Genomic DNA, 22199 nt, shown 5'->3' with positions numbered 1-22199 from the left:
TCCACTGCCCACTGCTGCAGTCCTTGGTCCCCTCCCTGTGCCCTGGCTCCTGGCAGCCTGGGAGGACAAGAGGGACGTGGGGCCGAAGACGGACAGCCGGCAGCCGGGCCACCTCCTTCTCCTCCTCCTCCTTTTCCTCCTTCTCTTCACACCGCTGCCGCCTCTCCCCAGGCGCCTGGGTCTCTGCCCTCACCAGTGCTGACCAACTTACGCGGGGCTTGAGTATAACTTGCCAAAATCTTTATTCTTTCGATATTTGCAGATATGTGCCACTGTTTCCAACTTTTCATCAACAAAAAGGCCTTTCCAACTCCTTCCAAATTAGAAGACCAGGTGGTGACACACAGCACCTCTGGACATTGTCCCCTGTGCGGGGCCGGAGGCGGGCCGGGCCCTGGGACTGCTCTCAGATGAGAAGCGGCCGCCGTGCTCCCCACTCCAGAGACCCACAGGAACCTTTGTAACTAACCCCCACCCCCAGGGAAGGCTAGGAAGCTGGAGCCCGCGGCTGGGGGCTGCCGGGGACCAGGCCCGGCTGGACGCGCTGCGCCAGGCTCGCTGCATGGAGAAGAAGGGAGCTCGGCCCCGCCCCACGCCCAAGCCGGGCCAGCGCAACACGCCCAGAGGGGCGGGGCGTCCGAGCGCCCGGCCCCGCCCAGCTGCTCCTGGGGGGAGCTTTCCCGCCCCTCCCCTCCTCTGCTCCTTCCTGCATGGACTTCTGCGTTCCTGCTCGGCTCTGGACGCCAGCCACCGCCGCGCGCTTGCCTTTCTCCTCTCTTGGCCTCCCCGTTTCCTAGGATCCGCTTTGGGGCGGGCTCTGCCCCAGGAGCCTGGCAGGGGCGCAGGGCCTCTTCTGGCCTCTCTCCTCTCTCTCTCCATCCACTGTGCCCCTCGGGCCAGGCCGACGAGCTCGGTGCAACGTGCCGTGTGGTGTCTGTGCCGCAGACGGGCCATTGCCCGCTCACTTCTGGACTTTGTTTTCCCCGGTTGTCGTGCCCTGTGCTCCCGGCTATCCCTCAGTCCAACTGTCCACCTCTCCTCGCCCCTTCCCTTCTCTTACGCCCCAGCCCCCTGGGCTGCGCGCCTCTCGCGCTCTCGGTATTTCGTGTCCTTGCTCTTTTGTAAGGGGCGGGCCCGGCTCAGTGACCTGTGCTGCTCTGTATGGTGCCGTGTGTAAGAATAAACCCATTGGAATACTCGTGGTCTCAGTTCCTTCCCGGTCCCGCCGCCCCGGCCCCGCCCCACTGCTAGGGCCTGCCCAGGCGGAGGGAGGGCGGGAGGGCTGGGGATACCAGGTGGGCAGCTGTTCCCCGCCGACCCTGGTCCCCTTTAACACGCCTGTTCTTTTCTCTTCCAGTCTCGAAAGGGTGCCGACTTGGACCGGGAGAAAAAGGCCGCCGAGTGCAAGGTGGACAGTATCGGGAGTGGCCGGGCCATCCCCATCAAACAGGTTAGCACTCCCTTCCGCTGCAACTAGAGAGGAGCGAAGGCCCAGGAAACGCTAGAGGATGGTTCTTTACCAGGCCTCTGTGACAGGGGAGACAGTGTAAAAGGCAAGCACGCCTCCTGCCAGGCCTGAGCTCCTTCTAAGGGCCAACCTTTGGGAAGAGTGGCTTGAGCGTTTACCGAGGTCTGGGCCTGTGGCTGGAGCAGCCTGTTCACGGGGCTCTGCCTGTACCTCCTCACCACCACCGGAGGGCAGCAGAGAGCCACCTGCCGTCCTCAATTGCTCTCCGGCTGGTAGTTCTGGTGTTGGGCTACGCGGAGGGGGAGACCCGCTGTCGCCGCCAGAGGGCTGAGTCTGGGCTCTCCGGCCTACCTTTTCTTCTCCCAGAAAAGGAAGAGAATTCACAAAACAGTACCCCGAGGTGTATGCATTGAAGGGCATACTGAGGGCTGGTTTTCCCCTAGGTTCTGTGGCATAGTCTTATTATCCATGGGGGCTTCCGTTTATTTGTAAAGGAAAAAACTTAGTTGAGGTGCTACCTCCTAGTCTTCCCCAACACCTTTCTGAGTCACTGCCTGGCAGGGCTGGGCTGCCAGAAACTTGGATCCTTCCAGACCTATTGTGGGTCCCAGTGCTGGAAAGGACATTGAAGGATGGAGGGTGCCTTTGTGCAAAGATGGCGGGGCAGGGCCCTGGAACTGCTGGGCGGATGGGGGTCAGTCGAGGAGCTGTCCCTCAGGAGCTCCAGCAAGAGCCTGCAGGCTGAGGTGCCCACCTGGCTGTCAGTCTGCTGTACCCACAGGATGCTGGCTTGGCAAAGACCTTGGGAGCCAGGGGTTAGAGATGCCATGTCTCCAGGGGCCATGTTGTCAGGTTTTGACCACAGAGGAGAGTGGTGTAGGCAGAGCATGAGAGCTCCAGTTGGCCAGGTCCTGTGGTCAGGGTTGGCCCTCCAATCAGGGGCTTTTGGTGCCCCTGGGCAGTGTGACCAGAATTCATGTGTTAAGATTGGGTTCTGAGCCCGCAGTGAAGGTCCATTTAGAATGGAGAGCCCGGGGAATGTGTCAGGGGCCTGGGGCCACTGCGTGGGTATGCATCCTGTGTTTCTGCTTCAGCCCTCCCTTGAGATGTCACTGTGCTCACATCTGGCAGGGACGGCTCTGTTGGGTGAGTGCTTGCCTCCTCCCTGTCCCTTTGTGTGTGTGGGTGCACAACCGGCCCCCACAAACCTATTGACGGTGTGATCGCTTGTCTCTGAGACTGTGTAAACAGAGCGCCCGCTAGGAGATCTCTGCCAGGTGATGGGAATGTGCTCACACAGGACTGTCACTCTCTGCAGGGGGGGTGGGAGGGGGACGGACATGTGCATCTTGAGTGTGTGCATGGTTAATAAATAGTGAGAACACTTTCCCCAGGCTTTGCTATGAGATAAAGGTAGGCCCAATGCCTGGTCCAGCCTGGCGTAGAGGTGGGGCTGACCTATCTGTTCCCTGAAGACTCCACATGTGGGGAACAGGAGCTGTGGGGTGGGAACGGAAGCCCTGTCTCCATGAAGCAGCACCTGGGGCTCTGGTCCCGTGGGGGCATCAGCTAGGTCGCATGGGTGTTACAGGTCCCTAAACCTCAGGGTCGCTTAGTAGGACGGATGCTGCACAGGCCACCAGGGCCCTGGGCCGCCCTGCTGGCCAGAGGCAGGTAGCGCCGCTGGTGCTGATGTGCTGCCCATCACACAAGGCAGTTTGGGGGCCTGCCTGTTGTTGGGCTGGGGGCCTCTCCCAGCCCGGTGGCCGTTCCTTGCGTCCCACCCCCAACACTTCCCTGTGCCCAGGGCCGGTCTTTCTCCGCCTGGTGTCCCGTTCTCCCGACGCCTTCCTTCCCCTCCCCCCTGCTCCTGCTGGGAGTGGAGATTGCATTTCAGTTGCCATTTGCATTCCCAATCAATCCGGACTCCGCAATTAAGCCGGCTGGCGGAGCTGGGAGGGAGGCGGCGGCGGGAACGGGTCCTCTGGGGGCTGTCGCCTCCGCACCGCTCCCATTCCGCCCCAGATTGCTTCCTGCTCCGCCGTGCGCAGCCGGGCCGGCCGGGGAGGGAGCGGGAACCCCTGGAGCTCCTTCTCTCTCCGTGGGACGCACGACGTGCGCGGGAACCGGGGCTTGGGGCAGGCAGGCCCTGCTGGCCCAGCTTTGTGCTGGGCCGGCCTGGCGCTGCGGCGGATCGGGCCGGGAGGCGAGGGGCGCGGGGAGGGGAGTGGGCGGCAGGTCGATCCCCGGGCCAGCTGCACTGGCTTCTCTCCGCCCAGCCCTGCGCTCCGCCCACACCCGCCCGGCCTGCCGGCTAACGAGCTCATTACCGCCGCCTCCTCCCTGGGAGGCCCACGTGAAGAGGGGCGAGAGTTCTTGTAGGAAAGGGCTTCCCTCCGCGCCCGCCCCCTGGTGACTGGTGGGCTCCTGCTCGGAGGAGGGAGGGCCTCCGTAAGTGAGTCCACACTCCCTACCTGTTGAGGAAACTGAGGCCCAGGCAGTGAGTGATACGACTTGTCTGTTGCTAAGGGCTAGTTGGTGTTAGAAGGGGGAGCAGAGCCTGCACCCAGGAGGGAGGGCAGGGTTTGGGTGTGGAGGGTTTGAGAAGGCAGTGTGGTCTGTCCCAGGAAAGGCGGGCGGGCATGGAAAAGGAGGGAGTGACCTGAGGAGCTGTAGGGTGGCAGCCAGGCCTCCACACCACTCTCCGGGAGGGAGTGGGAATGAGACTTGGAAGCTGCAGCCAGGGGAGGGGGCCTGAGGTACTGTTCCCTGGCCTGTGAGGGGGTGGATGTCACTCCCAGAAGCAGGTCACCTAGGCCCCTCACAGGCTGCATGGTCCAGCCACCCCTCTCTGGAGTGAGGGTCCCGTTAACAGCACTTGTCTTAGGAAGCACCTGTGAGGACGGGGGTCCCCCAGACTGAGCAGGCTGTGTCCTCAGATGGCAGGTCCTCCACCTCCAGTCTCACATGGGGGCTGCAGGAGGAGGGTGGAAGGAGGAAGGGAAGAGGGAGGGAGGACGGACGGAAGGAAGGTGGAAAAATAGGGACTGGGAGTAGAGCCGTCGTCCACCTGCCTCCCTCCTTGGAGGAGAGATCAGGCAGGACATCCCACATCACCTGTTTGCAATCCCTCCAGGCTGAGACTTGTATTTGGCAGAACTCCGGGGGCAGGTGGAATGGAATTGGGGCTCACTCCCCCACCACCACCAGTTGATGCCGGAGAGATTGCCCGCTTTCTCATACCCCGAATTTTTTTTTTAACAATTTACTTTTCAATTACAGTTGACATTCAATATTGTATAAGTTTCAGGTGTACAGCACAGTGGTGAGACATCCACGTAATTTATGAAGTGTCCCCCCCTGCCAAATAAGTCAAGTACCCATCTGACACCATACATAGTTATTACAATATCACCGACTGTATTCCCTGTCCTGTACTTTACATCCCCGTGATTGTTATTGTAACTGGCAATTTGTATTTCCTAATGCCTTCACCTATGTCACCCAGCCCTCCAACCCCTTCCCGTCTGGCAACCATCAGTTTGTACTCTGTTTGTGAGTCTGTTTCTGTTTAGTTTGTTCATTTATTCTGTTAGATTCCTCATCAAAGTGAGATCATCACACCTGAATCTCTTAACCCCGACTTTCCTGCTTGTCTGAGGGCAGGGCCCTCCCTTCCTAAGGGACAAGCTTACTGGGCCCATCACTGGGTCCATCTCTCTCTTGAAGTTCTTCCTCTTTGACACCCGTTGGTATGGATTCAGGGTGCTTTCCCACTCTCCCGACCAATGCTGATCCTGACTTGTCCTCGCTTGGTCCCTAGTTTGTGGTTCTGTGTGGCTGTCCCCCTGTGTGTATAGGGGGGGCAGGCATCTGTGGGGAGCACGGCCTGCGGGGTGATGCTGGTTTTGGGGAATCTGCCGCATGTACATTCATGGCAGGCCTTGTCCTCTCCCCACCCCAGCTCCTGTCCCTCCCCTCTCTCTCCTGCAGACTGTTCTTCCAGGGAGAGACCAGAGGCGGGTAAGGGCATCTTCAGGGGTTGTCATTAGCGGAAGGCAGCAAAGGCTGCCTCTGGGTATGGCTGCGTTTCCTCGGCCCACTTTCAGGGTCTCTGACAGCTGCACAGCCTAGGTTGGCTTCTCCCAACCCATCCACAGATGTTTCCTGGGCATCGGCTGTGTTCCAGGCATTGTCACAGTGCTAAGTGTGAACAAAACACACAAGTACCTGCTCTCATGAGCTCTTATCCATCCCCACGCTCATCTGACCTCCGTACTCGGGGTGCTTTATCTGCTTACGAGGGGAATCTGGTTGCTGGGTTCTATATCTGGGTGTTCCCGCTGCCTGTCTTGGGGGTTCGGGCATTCTGGGGACAGCTAGGGGCTTTCTGCCCTATTCTGGGGCCTCCACAGAGGGCAGAAGGCCAGGGCCCTCCAAAGGGCTCTGTGCCACTGGAGAGGTCCAGGCAGGACCACCCCTGCTAGGAGGCCATCTGTACCCCACGTCCTGTTGTTGCTGAAACAGCTCCACAGCCTGGGAAGGGAAGACACCCCCCTCCCGGAGAGGTGGCCCCCGGGGGCTGGCTCCTGTCTCTGATTTGGCCTCTGTCCTCAGGGCATCCTGTTGAAGCGGAGTGGCAAGTCCCTGAACAAGGAGTGGAAGAAGAAGTACGTGACACTGTGTGACAACGGGCTGCTCACTTACCACCCCAGCTTGCACGTGAGTCTGGGGGAGGGCTGGCCCTGGGGGCGGCTGGGGGCAGGTGGATAGGAGCAGAGCGTGGAGGGCCTGACTCTCAGATGGAAGGGAAGCAGACCTAAGAGTCTCAGCTCAAGACTCTCCCTGGAGTTGAGAAAGGACCTCACTTTGGTGGCTTGGGAACTGCATAGACCCCAAGCCTCAGCCTGGGCCGAAGGCTTACACTAGAGCTCTGAGCTGTGGCCAAGCGCATTGGAGAAAACTCTCCCCTGGGGGTGATCACCCAGGTTAAGCTGGTATGGGCAGTCAGGTTCTGCACCCTACATTCTCCTTGTTTCAAGAGCTGATTGGGCCCATCTGTGCAGAATTGCTAAAGTTGCCAGCCAGTTGGGTACCAGTGTTGCCAGCCAGTTGTCTCTAAGGAGCCACACCCGTGGGGGAGCCCTGGGCTCCTGGGCCGGGGATGATGGAGAGCAAGAGGTGAAGCCAGGGCTTTGGAGAACTGCCTGGGGCCTTGGACAGGTCCTCCTGGGAGGAGCAGAGTGAGGTGGCGTTGTTTGTGAGTAGAGGGGTTTGGGGGTGTATGGCCTATGGCCCGGGGTGGGGGTTTGCAGTGATTGTAGAGTGGCTCCCCCCACCCTTCCTTCTTCCCCCTCCCCTCACTGCGTGGCTCCAGCACACAGCTGTCACCAGAATCCATCTCTGTCACCACCCCACTGTGGGGCTAATGAGTTCTCCTGTGAAGCCCCTCAAGCACAGCACGTGGGCTGGCCCCACCCCCGGCCCAGAGGCCCAGGGCCTGCCTCAGGGTCCCTTGCCTGCCTTTGACTCTGTACAAGGTGTCAGGGGGGCCCGACCCGAGCTCCAAGGTTCTGGCTGGTTCCGGCTGTAGGCTGGTCAGGCACCGCCCGGACAGCCCTACTGAGACACTCAGAGGCCTGGCTTGGGGACAGCCAGCGGCAGTCCCTTTCCAGTCCTGCCAGAGCCCAGCCTGGCCCGTGTCTGATTCCTCGGGCACTGGCGTTTCCCCTTGGCCCAGGGCATGGCCCTAGTTAGACTGTTGGCTCCTAGTCTCCCTGACTCCACAGGGCGCGAGCCGGTTCCAGGGTACTGGGGGACAGCGTTAGAAGAGGGGCCACACCCAGGGGACCTCAGATATTTCGTACAAACGCTCAGCGCCATCCTCTGCCTGCTCCTGTCTCTTCTCGCACTCAGACCTGTTCCCACTGCTGAGTAGATGACACCAGCAGAGGCTGCAGGGTCACTAGGAAAAGCAGTGACACCAAGGCACCGCCTGTGGGTGCAGAGTCAGTACCAGAAAGAGCAGAACCACGGTATTTGCCAGCCGAGGGGCTGCCGCGCCCAGGCTGAGGTGGAGCCCACACTGGTGCCTCCTAACTGGGCTGCTTGTCCCCCCACTCAGGCAGGATGCGTGTGCTCTCTGCTTAGGCACGGTCCTGCCTGCTGGGCTGGGAACTGGCTCGTCTGAAGCATCCAGGTCCCCTCACCTGTGTGCAGGGGGCCTTAGCCTTTCCCCTTTGCTGTGTTCTTCCCTGTTCCTTCTGCTTTGTGCTGCCCGAGCTGGGCACTGCGCTCTGTCCCCTCTCCTGTCCCCAGGCCCCAGGGTGAGAGGAGGGGTGATGGTGGGGTCTGGGACACGGAGGAGAGGGTCGCGTGGGGTGCAGTGTTGGGTTTGGGTGCAGGAAGAGCGGGAGAGGCCCAAGGGAGTGCTGCTTTTACACCTGGACTGCAGAGCCCAGGCTCGTGGGCTTCGTTGGGTCATCAAAGTCACCCAGCCAGTGGCTGAGCTAAGACTTAGACCCGTGACTTTGACTCTAAACATTACCCAGAGTTTTGTGCATGTGCAAAGAGCACCTGAGAAAGTCGCTGGACGGTTCGAATCAAGGCAAATGTTGCCCAGACTTACTGTCGCTTAAGGTGGGTCAGGGTGGGTGTCTGAGCTCCCCCGTCCCCCTAGCACCGCGCTTGTTGAACTGTGTGTAGCTTAGTGTTCTGAGGCCTGGGACAGGATTGCAGTGGCAGGGGCTCCAGGCCAGTCCGTCCTTGCTTTCTTTTTCTTTTTCTTTTTTTTTTTTTAAGGAGGGCACAGCTCACAGTGGCCCATGCGGGGCTTGAACCGGCAACCTTGGTGTTATTAGCACCGCGCTCTAACCAACTGAGCGAACCGGCCGCCCCCCGTCCTTGCTTTCTTGCAAGGTGAGCCTACGAGCTGGCTCTGCTGGCCCAGCACACCAGGCCCCGGCTCCGGCTCTCGTGACGAGACTGAGCGAGAGGCTCCTTTGAGAGCCTGGACTCCCCGTCTGTCACGTCTTCACTGGCTGCCCTTCGGCTCTGGGGTCAAAATGCATGTGCTCCTCCCACACCGCATGCCAGGAGGAACTGGCACATGCAGACGGTGACATCGTGCCCTGTAGGTGCTTCTCGTCTCATTCAGGAGACGTGAATCAGACTCAGAACTGTGTGGTAACGTGAGCGAAAGCCAGGTCCCAAGGGTCGCAGCGGGCGGCTTTGTGAACCGACCTGAGTTTGCTCTGCACAGAGCTGCTTCTCTCCCGCCACCCCTCTCGCTCCTTGATTTCCTTCCTTGGTGTGCCGCTATACTCCTGTTGCTGGCTTACCTGCCTCCACCTCCCCGTTGCCGTCTTTCCCCACCTGAGCAAGCTTAGCTGCCAGCGTGAGCAGGCCCCCTGCCTCCCTGTGAGCCGCCCTGGCAGGGCGCCGTGCAGAGGCACACGCAGAACTGTCGGCCTAGCCCGGCTCCCGTCCCCCTGGACGGCTTTCCTGAGCCCCGAGGGCAGCAGTGCTGGTGACTCACCTGCTGATGGAGGCCGGTCTGCATGGCTGGTGGGCAAGCCTCGGGCCTCGCGCCCGATCCTGCCTGGCCCAAGAGAGCCCGTCACAGCCTCCCCCATTTTGCAGCCAGCGGAGCCATTCACACAATCACCTTCTGTTAATTCTATCTGCAACATCAATTAAATTGTTTGTAGAAACTAATTGAATGTGGCTTAATCACACATCTTAATAGCTTTCCACGCTCTGAACTCGTTGTTAATTCCAGTAATAAAACGAGATGAGAACGCTGGCTGGGTAATTAGTGAGGAGGCTGGGGAAGAAATTGCTGTTTGATGGTGGGTAATAAAGGCAGCCGTGGTGACCGCTCTCCTGAGCAGCCGCCACCACTGCCACTGCCGCGCTCCCCGTTCTGCTGACGGAGGGAAACGCTGCTCTGCCCCTGACACTCCTGTCCTGCTGCTGCTCCTGAGCTCGTCGCCGCACTCTCCTTGGGCTGGGTTCCATCTCTCCGCTCAGGCCTGGAGCTGGCCTGGCACCGCGAGGGAGCGGAGACTGCCTGTCCACGCGGTCAGAGATGCCAGCACGACCGTCCTTTCCCCTTCTGTCTGGCGTCTGGCTCCTTGGCCCTGAACGGAGTCCCTCTGTGCAGCGCTTGTTGTTGGCATGGGGTCAGCTTCTCTTGCCATGTCCCAGCCCAGGCATCCAGGGCTGTCGTGGGGCCTGAAAACTGTTGCAGCTGCTGTGACCTCCTTGTGAACTAGAGCAGCCCAAGCCCCACCCCCAGGAGAGGGACTGCAGCTGTGGCTTCGGCCCAGCCGGCTGTTGACAGTTGTCTGGAGCAGGTTGTGTGGAGGGACGCAGGATAGGTATGTGCAGGAGCCGGGTGCTCGGAGAGGCTTGGCGTGGGGCGGGCCGAGAGTGCAATCACACACTGGGTCCCAGGCTGACAGCAGGACAGAGGGCCGGTGGTGGGCCGAGTTTGCTTGGGAAGGGACGGCTAGAGTGGGTACTGGGGTGGCAGGAAAGGGGCTCCTGGGGTGGTTTCTTTTCCAGCCACCATGGTGAGGCTTAGGGCAGGGGACAGCCGTGTTGGGGTGTGAAGCTGTCAGCGGAGCGGGTGGAGACTGCTCAGTGACCTCTCGGTGACGTTGCTCGGTGACGTTCTGAGACGTGAAGCAAACACCCTCAGAGCAAGGTGTGCCTGAGGCCATGTATCCGGCGCTGCCCCTCAGAGGACTGGGTGGTGGCAGGAGGGCACGGACGCCACCCACAGCTGTAGGGAGGGGACACATGCTTGGACACGTGCTTCTGGGGGCTGCTCCTCCCCAGGCTGGGCGGCGAGACGCCCCAGAGTGGGTGAAGTAGGAGGGCTGGGCTGTGTCAGGACATGAAGGCCGCATCCGAGACGGTGCTGTGCGCCCAGGGGTGCTGTCTGGGCACCAGGTGTCCCACAGGTGCTCGTGAGGGAAGAGGAGATGATGCCGAGTCCGATCAGTGGGATTCTGTGCAAAGTGTCATCAGTGCCACCCCCCAGCTTCTGCTCTCAGGGAGTCCCCGGTGTGGGGGCGGGGGGTGGGGGGACAGGAGTCAGCAGTCTGGAAGGAGAGACCAGAAGCAGTGGGGCCTGGCGGAAGCCTCGGGGCAGGGACAGCGCTCTGCTCTGCAGTGGCCCCCCCCCACCCTGTGGTCACTCCACTATGAGGCGCCCAGGCCGAGGTGCCAACAGCGGGGATGGTGGTATCAAAGCACTGAGCGGCTCCACTCTGGGTCCCCCCACCCACCCACTCACCCACTCACCCACTCACCCACTGCTCTACTTCCGGGCCCTCCAGGTGCTGACTGGAGGGCAGGGTGGGAGGAAGTCGGCCCTTCGTGCACAGCCTTGGGAAGTGGAAAAGCCTGGGCTTCAGTCTGGCGCCGCCTTCTGTTTGTGCGACTGTGGGCACATTAACCTTTGTGAGCCTCAGTTTGTTGCTCTGTAAAGTGGGTATAGTGACACCTTCCTCCTGGATGGTGTGACGATTATATAGACGATACAGCTGCGGTGCAGTGACTATCCGGCGCCCGAATGGGCAGGAGATGTGATGACGATAACGGTCGTTACTGTCACTGCTGATGGAGGGATCCCCCTACGACCTGTGAAGCCCTGGGCCTCATAATTCCTAAGAACAGTCAAAGGCTTCAACACGTATTTGTGTCAGGCACTGTTCTAAGGACTGGAAACTGTTTCAGGCTGTAAAAGTTCTCGATGCCCCAAGTGGTGGTAGGAGCTTCTGCAGACTCCTGGGCTGGTGTTCAGTGGCCAGCCACCCAGGGCCCGGGGAACCCAGGCGTCCGCATCCTGTGGAGTCTGTCAGTTCCTCTCCCTAAATTCCATCTTGGTCCAATTCTTTGCCTCCTGAGCCGTCTTCCCTAACGGAAGCCCGAGCTTCAGCTCTGCTCCAGGCCCTTCTCTCGCCCCTGACTCTGACCCCTCCTGGCTGACCGCCCCCCCCCCCCCCCCCCCGCCCCAGAGCTGCATGCGAAAGCTGGACTTGGAGGTATTCTGTCGGCCTCACAGGCCTGCTCTTTACGCTTGGGCTTGGCCTCCTCGCGCTCCCGGGCAGCACAGCGGGGAGACCTAGAGTCGGGAGGGTTAGTGCTGGAGACCAGCGCTGCCCAACGGGGAGCTGTCCTGACGACTGTCCGTCTGTCTCACCCATGCGGCCCTTAGGATTACATGCAGAACATCCACGGCAAGGAGATCGACCTTCTGCGGACCACCGTGAAGGTGCCAGGGAAGCGCCTGCCCCGAGCCACGCCTGCCACAGCCCCAGGCACCAGCCCCCGGGCCAACGGGCTGGCCTTGGAGCGGAGTAACACACAGCTGGGTGGGGGCGCAGGTGAGGTGGCTGCTGAGGTGGGGGGTGGCCAGCATCTTCCTTTTCTGGAAGAATGAGGGTGGGTGCTGCGATGGGGGCCTGGGAGAGGCATGAAGGGGCTTCGCTCCTTCTCGGCTGGGTCCTCAGGGCATTAAACATGCCTGCCACCCGCCATTGTGCTGCAGGAGCAGCTCAGCTAAACGCATTTGCCAAAATGCTGCCCTCATGTAGTTAGAGGTAGAAGCCGAGGTACAGCCCGGAAGGGGATTCGGAGATCAGAATGGGGCCAGGTGGCCTCGTGCTGACAGGTGGTATCCGTGGTCCTGGGACCATCTCTCCTCCACATCTGGAGCTGAGGCAGGTGACGGAGGGCACAGGACCTCTGCCATGCGTGGCCAGCATCTCTGCCCAGCTTGCTGTGTGGGGATGGGGTGGGGGCTGAAGGGGGACAGAGCTGCCCGGGGTCCTCCTGGCAGACGTCCTCAGTCTGCAGTGAGAGGTAGCACCTCTGCTCAGGGAGGACGGAATTCAGAGAGAAGCTGGAGGCCCAGCAGTCTGGGGAGAAGAGCCAGAGCCTGAGCGTGTGAACTTGAGGTGGCAGCTCTGCCTTGGCCAGTGGTTACCTTTCCAGACGATACTGGGTCCAGGTGAAAGGCAGGCACTGCGCTCCTTCCCGGCCTTGGCTCTGTGCACTCCCTTGGCCCTTGGCGCCGAAGCCACATTGCTCTCTGGAGGGCTGACCCTCCCATGCCCAGTGCCCTGCCCCAGACATAGCGTGGCTTCTGGGCCCTTCTTCCCAAGTCCTCAGTAACCCCATGTTGTCCTAGATAATTGGGTCTTGTTTTCATCTGGCCCAGAAACAGCTGCCCCAGACAATGTCCTGCCCACTGTCTGCCCCGGGCTTAGCGCTTCGTGGCACAGGTGTGCTGCCTTCCCCGGGCAGGTGGAGATGTAGGGGTGCTTCTGCTTGTCACATGGGAGCAGGCTGCTGCAGACATTCTGTGAGCAGGCGACCCTAGGATGGATGGGACAGGCCCCGAAGAACTGCCTCACTCAAAATTCTGATAGAGAAATGTGGGGTTCAGGAAGGTAGGCTGGACCACGGCCCCCTGAGTGTGCTCCTGCCTGAGGAGGGCCCTGAGCACCTGCCATGAGGCATGCCGGGCCTGGGGCACTGGGACCCGCTGAGCGACATGTGCCAGGCACAGGAGGTCTGCCCCACAGCAGGCCCTGTATCCCAACCTTGTGGGGATGGTCGTCCCCATATTATGGGTGAGGAAACAAGGGCTCAGAGAGGCGTAACAAGTTGTTTGTAAAGCCCCCAGGAAGGGGTAGAGCGGGGGTTTGAACCTAAGTGTGCCTGATGGAGAGGCTCTGCTGTCCTCAGCCACCGTGAGCTCTGAGTTGGGCGAAGGGAGAGCTCTGGTGTCTGAAGGGGAGGAAGGAAGGAAGGAAACTAAGGCAAGAAAGACCACCCCTGCATCGGGGAGGGGTGCCCGTGGCCTCCGTGCGGCTGTGCTGCGGGAGGGGTCTGGCTCCTGGCTGGATTGCAGAGACCTGCAGGGTGCAGGCCCCGGGGCTCTGCCCGAGGGCAGGTCAGGGTGGCTGCAAAGTGCTGGCACGCAGGGGAGGGGCCTGGGGACCCACCAGGGCCCTGGGAGCTCCCCCAGGCAGCGAGTGGCAGACTCCTGTCTGGCGTGAGGTTCCTTGCATGCCAGAGGAGGAGAAAGGGTAAGGGTCCTGGAGGGAAACATTTCCTTGAAGGTGGGTAGCAAGAGGAAAGCTGGGCTGTTACTAAAGGAGAGAAATAATAAGACACTGTCTAGTCACATTGCCGGGCCCTGAAGCCTTCACCTGGGGAGCAGAAGCGGCCCACAGAGAAGGGGGACGCAGCACCCACACACCCTCAGCGACGTCCCCAGAACACGCACCGGCGTTCACCCCAGCCCGGTCCCCTCCGCCACACGCCGACACCGACCTCATGCACACACACATGTCTCCTGCTCACCGGGCGATGTTAACATCTCATTATCTTTGTTACTGTAATTACATTATCCGCTGCTTTATGCAGAATTATCCTCCGAGGACTAATTGATGGCTCCATGTTTAATTCATTAATCATTAGCATCAAATTCGACAATTACAGTGCACATTGATTGTGGGATTGCAGGCGTAATGAGGGGAGAATTAACAAAGAAAAGGGAGAGCACTTTTCCTCCCTTGGGGTTTTGGGTTGGGGGACAAAGTTGGGCTTGCGATTTTTGGGTGGGGCTAGGAATGAGGGGGAATAAGATTTAGAACCCAGGAGGGGATGGCAGCAGGAGTGGGGGAGAAGCGAGGTGTCTGAGAGGTTAGGAACTGAGCTGCCCCCCCCCCCCGCCCCCCAGAAGGTGTCCTGACTCCAAGAAAAGCTATGTTTGCAGGGGCCTGTTAGGCCAGAGCGGGAGGTGGTGGGGGGCAGGTTTCTGAAGAGGAAGCATCAGCATCCTGCCTTGAGGAGACTGGAAACAGACTGGCTGCAGTCTCCGCCCCACGTATATTAATAAGCACCTACTGTGTGCCTGGTCCTGCCTTGGGTGTTATGACAAATACAAGAGAAACACAAAACTTGCCCTCCGCCTTTCAGTGTCGTGCTGTCCCCAGAGCGTCGGGGATGTCCGGCCTGTTCCTTTACCTTCTAGTGGCTTCAGCTCACAGCTTCCCATCCCTAGGCTTCCAGAAAACCCACGCGTGTGCTCGCAGGGCTGGCTTGAGCCCTCAATGTGTTGCTTGCTCTCCGGCTTTGTCCAGCTTGCAGGCCTGTCTCTGACTCCTTACTGACCTCCAGCACCTGGCCAGGTCCTGGCTTTCAGTCCAAACTCCTCGGGTAGGACCCACCTGCCCTCACCTCCCACCGCCGTGGCCTTCTGGCCTCCGTGCTGGCCCTGAGAGGGCAGCCCCGTGGCTGTTCCATGAGCTCTCCACAAGTGACTAGTGCCTGGTGAGGAGGGAGAGAATTCTGAGGGCACACATGGCCCTGCCTGCCTGGGCCTGGGCACGCCTGGAGCCTTCCATTCCCCTTGGCTCTGCCATTCTTCCCTGATGGGAAACCAAAGATTAATTTTCTCCAGCCCAACAGGATAATTACTAATACTAATTAGACATAATTACTTGAATTTGATACACTTATTTCTCGTCAGAATGGCAGCAAAGCTGAGGCAAAGCAAATAGCATCTGTGGATTAGAATCTAGGGTACAGGGCCGTGACCAGGAGGGGAAGGGGGCTGGCGATAATGGCCAGATGAGGGGCACTGCTGTGCAGGGGGTGTCACTACCCCTCCCCTCACACATCCAGCTCCAAGATCCCAGGGAGGGGACAGAGTTGTGCACCTTTATGTTCACGGGCCGAGGAGGGGTCCGAAGTCTGGAACTGGCTGCCTCCTGAGGCGTGGAGAGCCTGTGTGAGGCCTCTGGTTCTCCATTAGGACTGGCCTGGCACCTGGGACCCAGGCTCCTCTCATTTCTGGTTAGCCTCTGTTGCAGTTTCTCAAAAGCTGTGCCCACAGCCCTACCGTGTTTCCCCGAAAATAGAACCTAGCGGGACAATCAGCTCTGATGCGTCTTTTGGAGCAAAACTTAAGACCCGGTCTTATTTTACTATAAGACCGGGTCTTATATAATAATATAATATAATATAATATAATATAATATAATATAATATAATATATATAATATATATCATATCATATAACATAATATAATAAAATATAATATAATATAATGCAATGCCAGGTCTTATATTAATTTTTGCTCCAAAAGATGCATCAGAGCTGATTGTCCGGCTATGTCTTATTTTCGGGGAAACGGTATTTTCAGGAAAGCCTATGTGTACCCTTGCCCCAGCCTCCCCTCCCAGTCTGACCCTTCCCCCCCAGGTGCCCCCCACTTGACCAGCAGCCCAGCCTGGGCTGGCCCACGCCCTGAGGGGTTCCATCAGCGCTCCTGCTCTGTTTCCAGCGCCGACCAGTGGAGTGAGGCCGCTGCCCTGCCCCCAGGTATGCAGGACCCATTAAGGGACTGAGGAAGGCAGCCCTGCTGCATCTGCACCTGCAAGGGTGTGATGGGATCTGGCCCAGGCCAGGGGGAGGGGCCCAGTGGAGCCCTTGGGGCTCTAATCCCCTCCAGCCTCTGCTTCCTGCCCATTTACCCCTTGGCTCTCCCTGGCCCCCAGGCCCTCGCCAAAGGCTGGCGCTGGAGACCCGCCCTCTGCAGCTTCTCCGCAGCCGCCAGCAGTGATGCTGGTGGCTCTGGCATCCCCATCAGCCCCCTGTGCAGCCAGCTCATCAGCCTCACCACAGGGGGACAGGGAAGCGGGGCTGAGTGGGGAGGTCGGAGGCTGGGGGCTTTAAACACGCTCTGAAGGCAGCAACTGGCTGCAGGCAGAGGGGGTCCCCGCAGACAGGATCCAGGGAGTAGTCTGGAAAGGTAGTGTTCCCACCCCGAAAGGCTGAGGCCCCACCTGTCTCGGTGGTTGAAAACCCCATCTTCCCTCTCCATCCCACCCTCTTTCCTTGGCTGTTCTTCATTTTCTGACCCCTTTGTCCATTTTTGTACCTTACTCGCATCTCAACGCCTTATTTCTTCTTCCTGCCTCTTGAGCGAGTACCTTCCCTCTCTCTCTTCCTCCACCCTCCCTCTCCCCCTCTCCTCTCTCTCATTCATATCCTAACTGTTCAGCCACAGATTCCGGCAGCAGTTCTGAAGGCTAAGAGGGAAATGGATGCAGCTCTGCCCTCCTTTCCTAAGTGAGGGTGTAAGTGGGAGGAGACCCCAGGGTACCAGGAGGTAGGAGGTGGCTGCCTGCAAACCTGCCCCCTCATCCCGCTTCCCGCGGGGCTGGAGGCCCATTAAGTCTTCTCCCTGATTTGCCTCCTGAAGGCCTTACCCAGCCAGGCTGCCCATCTGTAGAAGCGACCCCCCAGCCTGCGCCTGCGCTGGGACCATAGGGAAGCCCTGGGCCCTCCCAGCTCCTGACCCAAGTGCAAGCTCCCGGGCAGTGAGTGCAGGGCCTGAGAAGGGGAGCGAGGGCCCTTCCTGGGTCACCATCCCCAGGCTGGTGCTGGCCTTGGTGGGGCCCCACTGTTGAGTCTGTTAGGAGGAAGGCAGGGAGGGAGGGAGCGTGTCTGCCTCTAATGAAGTTTGACATTTAGTGGTGAGCGCCGGGCGGGGTGTGGGAGACGGGAGCTTGATTAGCGCGCTCTAATTGACAGTAATTAGGCAGCTCCCTGATTGTTTCTAATTCTGCTATTAATTGTGAGGAGCGGGGAGTGTGATTGAGGATAAATTTGGTGCGGAGATGCTGGGGCTTCAGCCCCCTGTGAGTTCCCTGGGCCGCCTTCCACCCCTCCAGGCTGCAGAAGGCAACCTTTCCTCCTCGCCTTTATCCGCCTCTGCCTGATTTTCCTACACTCTCCTCTCCCCACCTTTTCCACCCAGGCTGGGGAGGCTTTGGGGTTGGGACTGGCCGCGTAGGCCTCCCCCGGAGAGGGTGTAAGTCTGGCTCTCCCAGGGTGGCCCAGCGGTACTTCAGGGTGGTGCAGCCACGGGCACTAGGCAGGACTGGTGCCCTGTCCCCACCCTCCCTGCTGCCCACAATTCTCCGACTCTCCCCTCACCAGCCAGTGGCCCAGCTGAGGTGCTCAGCTCCAGCCCCAAGCTGGAGCCTCCCCCATCTCCCCACTCCAACCGGAAGAAGCACCGGAGGAAAAAGAGCACCGGGACCCCCCGACCAGATGGCCCCAGCAGTGCTGCTGAAGGTTAGGGGGACCCAGAGGGAAACCGGGGCCCAGGAGGTGGGCAGTGGGACTTGGGGATAGTTCCCTAAAAGTAACACCCTTTTCTGTGGTAGATTAAGCACTTGCTAGTAACAATTCCCAGTAAAAGTAGTTCCACAACTTCTTTTGGTAATCTAGACCTGGTATCTTAGGAAAGCTTTCTTTTGCCTAATTTAAACCCTTTCTGTTAAAACATGAGCTTCTTTTATTCTTATAGAAGGTAAAAGACCGCAGGCTATTCCTACAATAGCTCTTCTAAGACTTGCGGAAAAGCAGGACCTATGTTTTCTGCGTCTCTTGTATCACCCATGGAGTTTAATGCGTGCTGGGCACATGCTAGGTGTTTAACATGTGTGTACTGATGGGCAGTCTCCTGAGTGGTCTGTAGGCTAAGGGATTCCAGCTCCTCATTTTTCCACAGGCCCTTTTGCATAATCCTTTATGGGCAGGTCAGCGCTGCTTCTCTGGTTTTCTGAGAAGTATCTTCAAAGTGTCCCTCTGCTCAGTGGTGGAGTCTCCCGGGTCCTAAATAAGTGACATACTGACGCCTAGTTTCTCATTTCTGCTGCTTGTCAGGGTTAGGGGTGTGGGTAGGTGGGCAGAGACCACCTCTGTGGGAAAGAGCCACCTTTCCCAGGCAACCTGTGATATGGTGATGCTTCAGTGTTTATGGCACAGGGTGCCCCTGGCCCAGGGAACTGAGCCCCAAATCATGGAGATGACGTAGTTCGAAGGCTGTGTTGAGAGCAAGGTGATGTGGAACGGTAGGGCCTGGGGAAAGAAAGGGAGCCAGCTTTCTTTCTCTGGGAAGGCAGGTCTGTTAAGGGGACCCTTAGAGCAGGAGGCCTCAGGGGGACTTCAGGGGACCTCAGTGTCACTGAGGTGAGAGGCTGCTCTGCCTTGGGCCTCCCACAGGTACCTGAGCTGTCCCTCCGCCCCGTGACACATTCACACGGCTTGTTAAGAACTGCTCAGCCATGGGGCGTGGCTGCTGGGAATGAGCTGCAGGTGGCTGTCTTCTGGGGGCCTGCGGAGCAGGGCGTGGGGTCACAGTCCAGCCCACGTGCTTGTCACTGCAGATGTCCCCAGGTCCCTATCTGCTCACACACCCTAGTTCGTGGAGAAAACCTCTCTCTCCCCATGCACTTGCCCTTCTATGCCAGGGTAGTGGGGGAGGGGCCCGGCTCCCAGGAGCCCCACGCTGACGGCGTCAGGAATATTGGGTTTAATGAGCTGCAAAATGAGGCGGCTGCAGCTGACATGTACGGATGGTGCCCACACCCGCCTCCCCCACCCTTTCCCAGCATTGCCTCCTAGCACCCAGTCACATGATTCTCCAGATACTCAGGTCTTCTTTCTCCAGGAAGCAGTCCTCTGATTTCTAGACCCATTCCTGCCGGTGCCATTGATGCCAAAACCTTGCACCTCCATCTTTTGTCACCCAGGCTCCACAGGTGGTCAGGGATGGAGGCTGGAGGCTCCACACACTCTTGCAAGTTTGCTCCCTGCCCCCCTTCCCCAGCCCCCTTGCAAGTTGCCCTGGAGGCGTGGTCCTTGAGGCCGGGGCCAGGGAGGAGGAGGAGTGCCAGGAAAGCAGGGCACTGAGTGGACTTGTGGTGATGGCATGTCTCTGGGTGGCACGCTTTGGTGATGGTGCTAACTGCTCCCGACCCCACAGAGGCAGAGGAGTCGTTTGAATTCGTGGTGGTGTCCCTCACGGGACAGACGTGGCACTTCGAGGCGTCGACGGCAGAGGAGCGGGAGCTGTGGGTACAGAGCGTGCAGGCCCAGATCCTCGCCAGCCTGCAGGCCTGCCGCAGTGCCAAGGACAAGGTGGGCACGGAGGCCCGAGTGGGGTGGGTCCCGGAGGTGGCCTTGTGACTGACTAGCCACCCTTTTCTCTCCCGCGTGGCAGACTCGACTGGGGAACCAGAACACAGCTCTGGCTGTGCAGGCCGTCCGCACCGTACGTGGCAACAGCTTCTGCATCGACTGCGACGCCCCCAGTGAGTGCCAGAGCCGGGTGGCGGGCAGAGAAGGTGCAGCAGGAGGCTTCCGGGGGGCCCAGGGGGAGGGCAGGGAGGGCTCTGCCGTGGACGCACTGGCTGCGCGGGCCCCATCGTGCTTCTCTCCTCACCTAGACCCCGACTGGGCCAGCCTGAACCTGGGCGCCCTGATGTGCATCGAGTGCTCGGGGACCCACCGGCATCTGGGAGCTCACCTGTCCCGCGTCCGTTCCCTCGACCTGGACGACTGGCCACCTGAGCTGCTGGCTGTCATGACGGCCATGGGCAATGCCCTGGCCAATAGTGTCTGGGAGGGGGCCCTGGATGGCTATGCAAAGCCAGGGCCCGACGCCTGCAGGTGAGTGGACGGGACCGTGAAGCTGGCCAGACAGGGAGGGGACATGGTGCTCCTGCATGGGGAACCGGGGATGGTGCCGAGTGGCTGTGACAGTGCCAGAAGGGTTAAGACTGGCCGTTGCTCTGCTTGGCAGTTGGCCCCTTGGGGTTCCCCTCCCCCTCTTGGCCTGTCACTCAGGCGCCTCACAACAACAGGCCCTTTCTCAGTCGTTATCAGCAGGTCAGGGGGCCAGCAGGAGGCGCATGCGCGGGGCCCTATCTGCTCTGTGGTGCGAAGGCCCCAGTCTGAGCTCCGAGATGGGGAGAATGGGTGGTAGATAGGGTGGTGCGTGGGCCCCCAGTGCAGGCTCCCACCCGCTTTGTTCTAGCAGGGCCAGATAAGCTGCCACACAGCCCTGCCTGGAATCTTCCTGCCCTCTCGGCCTCCCCCATCCCTGCTGCCCCCAGGGGTTCCTTCCTTTCAGCTTCCTCCACACCCCTTGCATTGCCCACTGCCCCTCCGTATGCCCTTGATTTCTGAGGCTCCTCAGCTCTGACGATCTCTCCCTATTTCCTCCTCATTCCCTTTGGGATGTTCGTGGCATTGCTCGCCCTCCCTCCCTGGCCCTCGCCCTTGGGCCCTTCTGCGGCTCGTGCCTCGATGGACCTGTGACTGCAGAGAGGAGAAAGAGCGCTGGATACGGGCCAAGTACGAACAGAAGCTCTTCCTGGCCCCGCTGCCCAGCTCAGACGTGCCGCTGGGGCAGCAGCTGCTCCGGGCCGTGGTGGAGGACGACCTCCGGCTGCTGGTGACGCTGCTGGCGCACGGGTCCAAGGAGGAGGTGAACGAGACCTACGGGGACGGCGACGGGCGCACGGCGCTGCACCTCTCCAGCGCCATGGCCAACGTGGTCTTCACGCAGCTGCTCATCTGGGTGAGCCGGGGCTCCGCTCCCCCACGCGGGCCTCCTCGTCCCCTTTGTGTCCCCAAGAACCCCCCTTTCCCGCCACGTCGTGCCAACTGTGAACATGTGCTCTCTCCTGCAGTACGGGGTGGACGTGAGGAGCCGGGATGCCCGGGGCCTGACCCCACTGGCCTACGCGCGCCGGGCCGGCAGCCAGGAGTGCGCAGACATCTTGATCCAGCACGGCTGCCCTGGGGAGGGCTGTGGCCTGACACCTGCCCCCAACAGAGAGCCTGCCAACGGCTCCAACACCTCTGCCGAGCTGCACCGAAGTCCTAGCCTCCTCTAAGGCCCAGGCAGACGGGCCCGAAGGACTGCGTAGCCTGGGGACCACCCTCCCTCCAGGCACTGGGGAAACAGAGACACAGAACGAGCAGCAGGCACATGCAGAAAGGAGGAAGGAGAAGAAAACGGAGAGTCCGTGAGGAGAAGAGCTAAGTGGGGGAGACGATCAGAGATGTCTGGGATTTGAACCGCAGCAGACGGTGTAGAGGTATTTAGCCTCCTGCCCTACGGTGCCATTGAGAAGGGACAGGACCCTTTGGAGGTACCTGTGAGGAGAGGGGAGCAGGACCTCTCCCTCCTCCAGATTCCGACCCTCTAGTGCCAGCCCCCTGCAAACCTTCATCCTAAAGTGGAGCCACCAGGGCACAGGTTGGGGGTGCTGGATGAGAGAGATGGGGTGATCTGTGAGCCCCGTGTAAATGTGTACATTGGACTATTTATGTGTGTGTACATATTTCGTGTGCGTGTAATGAGCCAATAAAGCAGACTGTGTGCGGCCTTGTCTGCCCCTTTAGATCTCTGCCTTTCCCAAAATGCCCCATCTCTACTTCTCTGTCCCTGTCTTCTCTTTTTCTCTGTCTGTACTCTGGGATTCTCTCCCCTCTCAGTTGGTCTGAGGCCCAGAGGGTCTCCCCTCAGCCTTCCACATGTGTTTCTTTCAGCCCTCCTGCTGGGGTGTAGTTGAGTTTGTCAGCAATGCTGGCAATGAACCCTGATGGGAGCTCTGGAAGCTTCTTCCCCACTCACACCCCCACCCCCAAAAAACTTTTCCAGCTAGTCTCCTTATATTCTGCAATAGTCTATCATGGCAGTAACCTCCTGCCCTGCCATGTACTTGCCAAAGTTCACCCAAAGAACGGGCATGAGCACTGTCCCCCTTGCTGAGTCTGGGAACGAGCCCACACAGCCAGATGGACAGAGAGGTCCCTGAGTCAACGCACAGGAGGTTC

General features: G+C 59.7%; 1 protein-coding gene across 10 annotated transcripts in view; it reads left to right on the top strand.

The window, feature by feature from the left end:
• AGAP3 (ArfGAP with GTPase domain, ankyrin repeat and PH domain 3) overlaps positions 1 to 21747 on the top strand; it is a 48252-nt gene extending 26505 nt beyond the window's left edge. For 3 of the 10 annotated variants that reach the window (XM_088799801.1, XM_088799800.1, XM_074315125.2), the window contains one exon: positions 263 to 1198. In XM_088799801.1, coding sequence (XP_088655927.1) covers positions 263 to 325 — 63 coding nt within the window. In that variant the 3' untranslated portion in view covers positions 326 to 1198. Of the gene's footprint in view, positions 1 to 262; positions 1199 to 1357; positions 1451 to 6085; positions 6191 to 11696; positions 11866 to 15758; positions 15879 to 17501; positions 17640 to 19335; positions 19491 to 19572; positions 19664 to 19798; positions 20022 to 20678; positions 20935 to 21046 lie in introns of those variants that run through there. The other 7 variants (XM_088799797.1, XM_019712815.3, XM_088799798.1 and 4 more) reach the window with 4 other exon arrangements.
• Positions 21748 to 22199: the final 452 nt, after the last annotated feature.

The sequence above is a fragment of the Rhinolophus sinicus genome, chromosome 8 (genome assembly GCF_057876585.1).
Source record: "Rhinolophus sinicus isolate RSI-liver-muscle chromosome 8, RSI-T2T, whole genome shotgun sequence".
In the NCBI taxonomy this organism is placed as follows: domain Eukaryota; kingdom Metazoa; phylum Chordata; class Mammalia; order Chiroptera; family Rhinolophidae; genus Rhinolophus; species Rhinolophus sinicus.
Note: the sequence above shows the minus strand (reverse complement) of the source record. Positions and strands in the feature narration are given on the sequence as shown.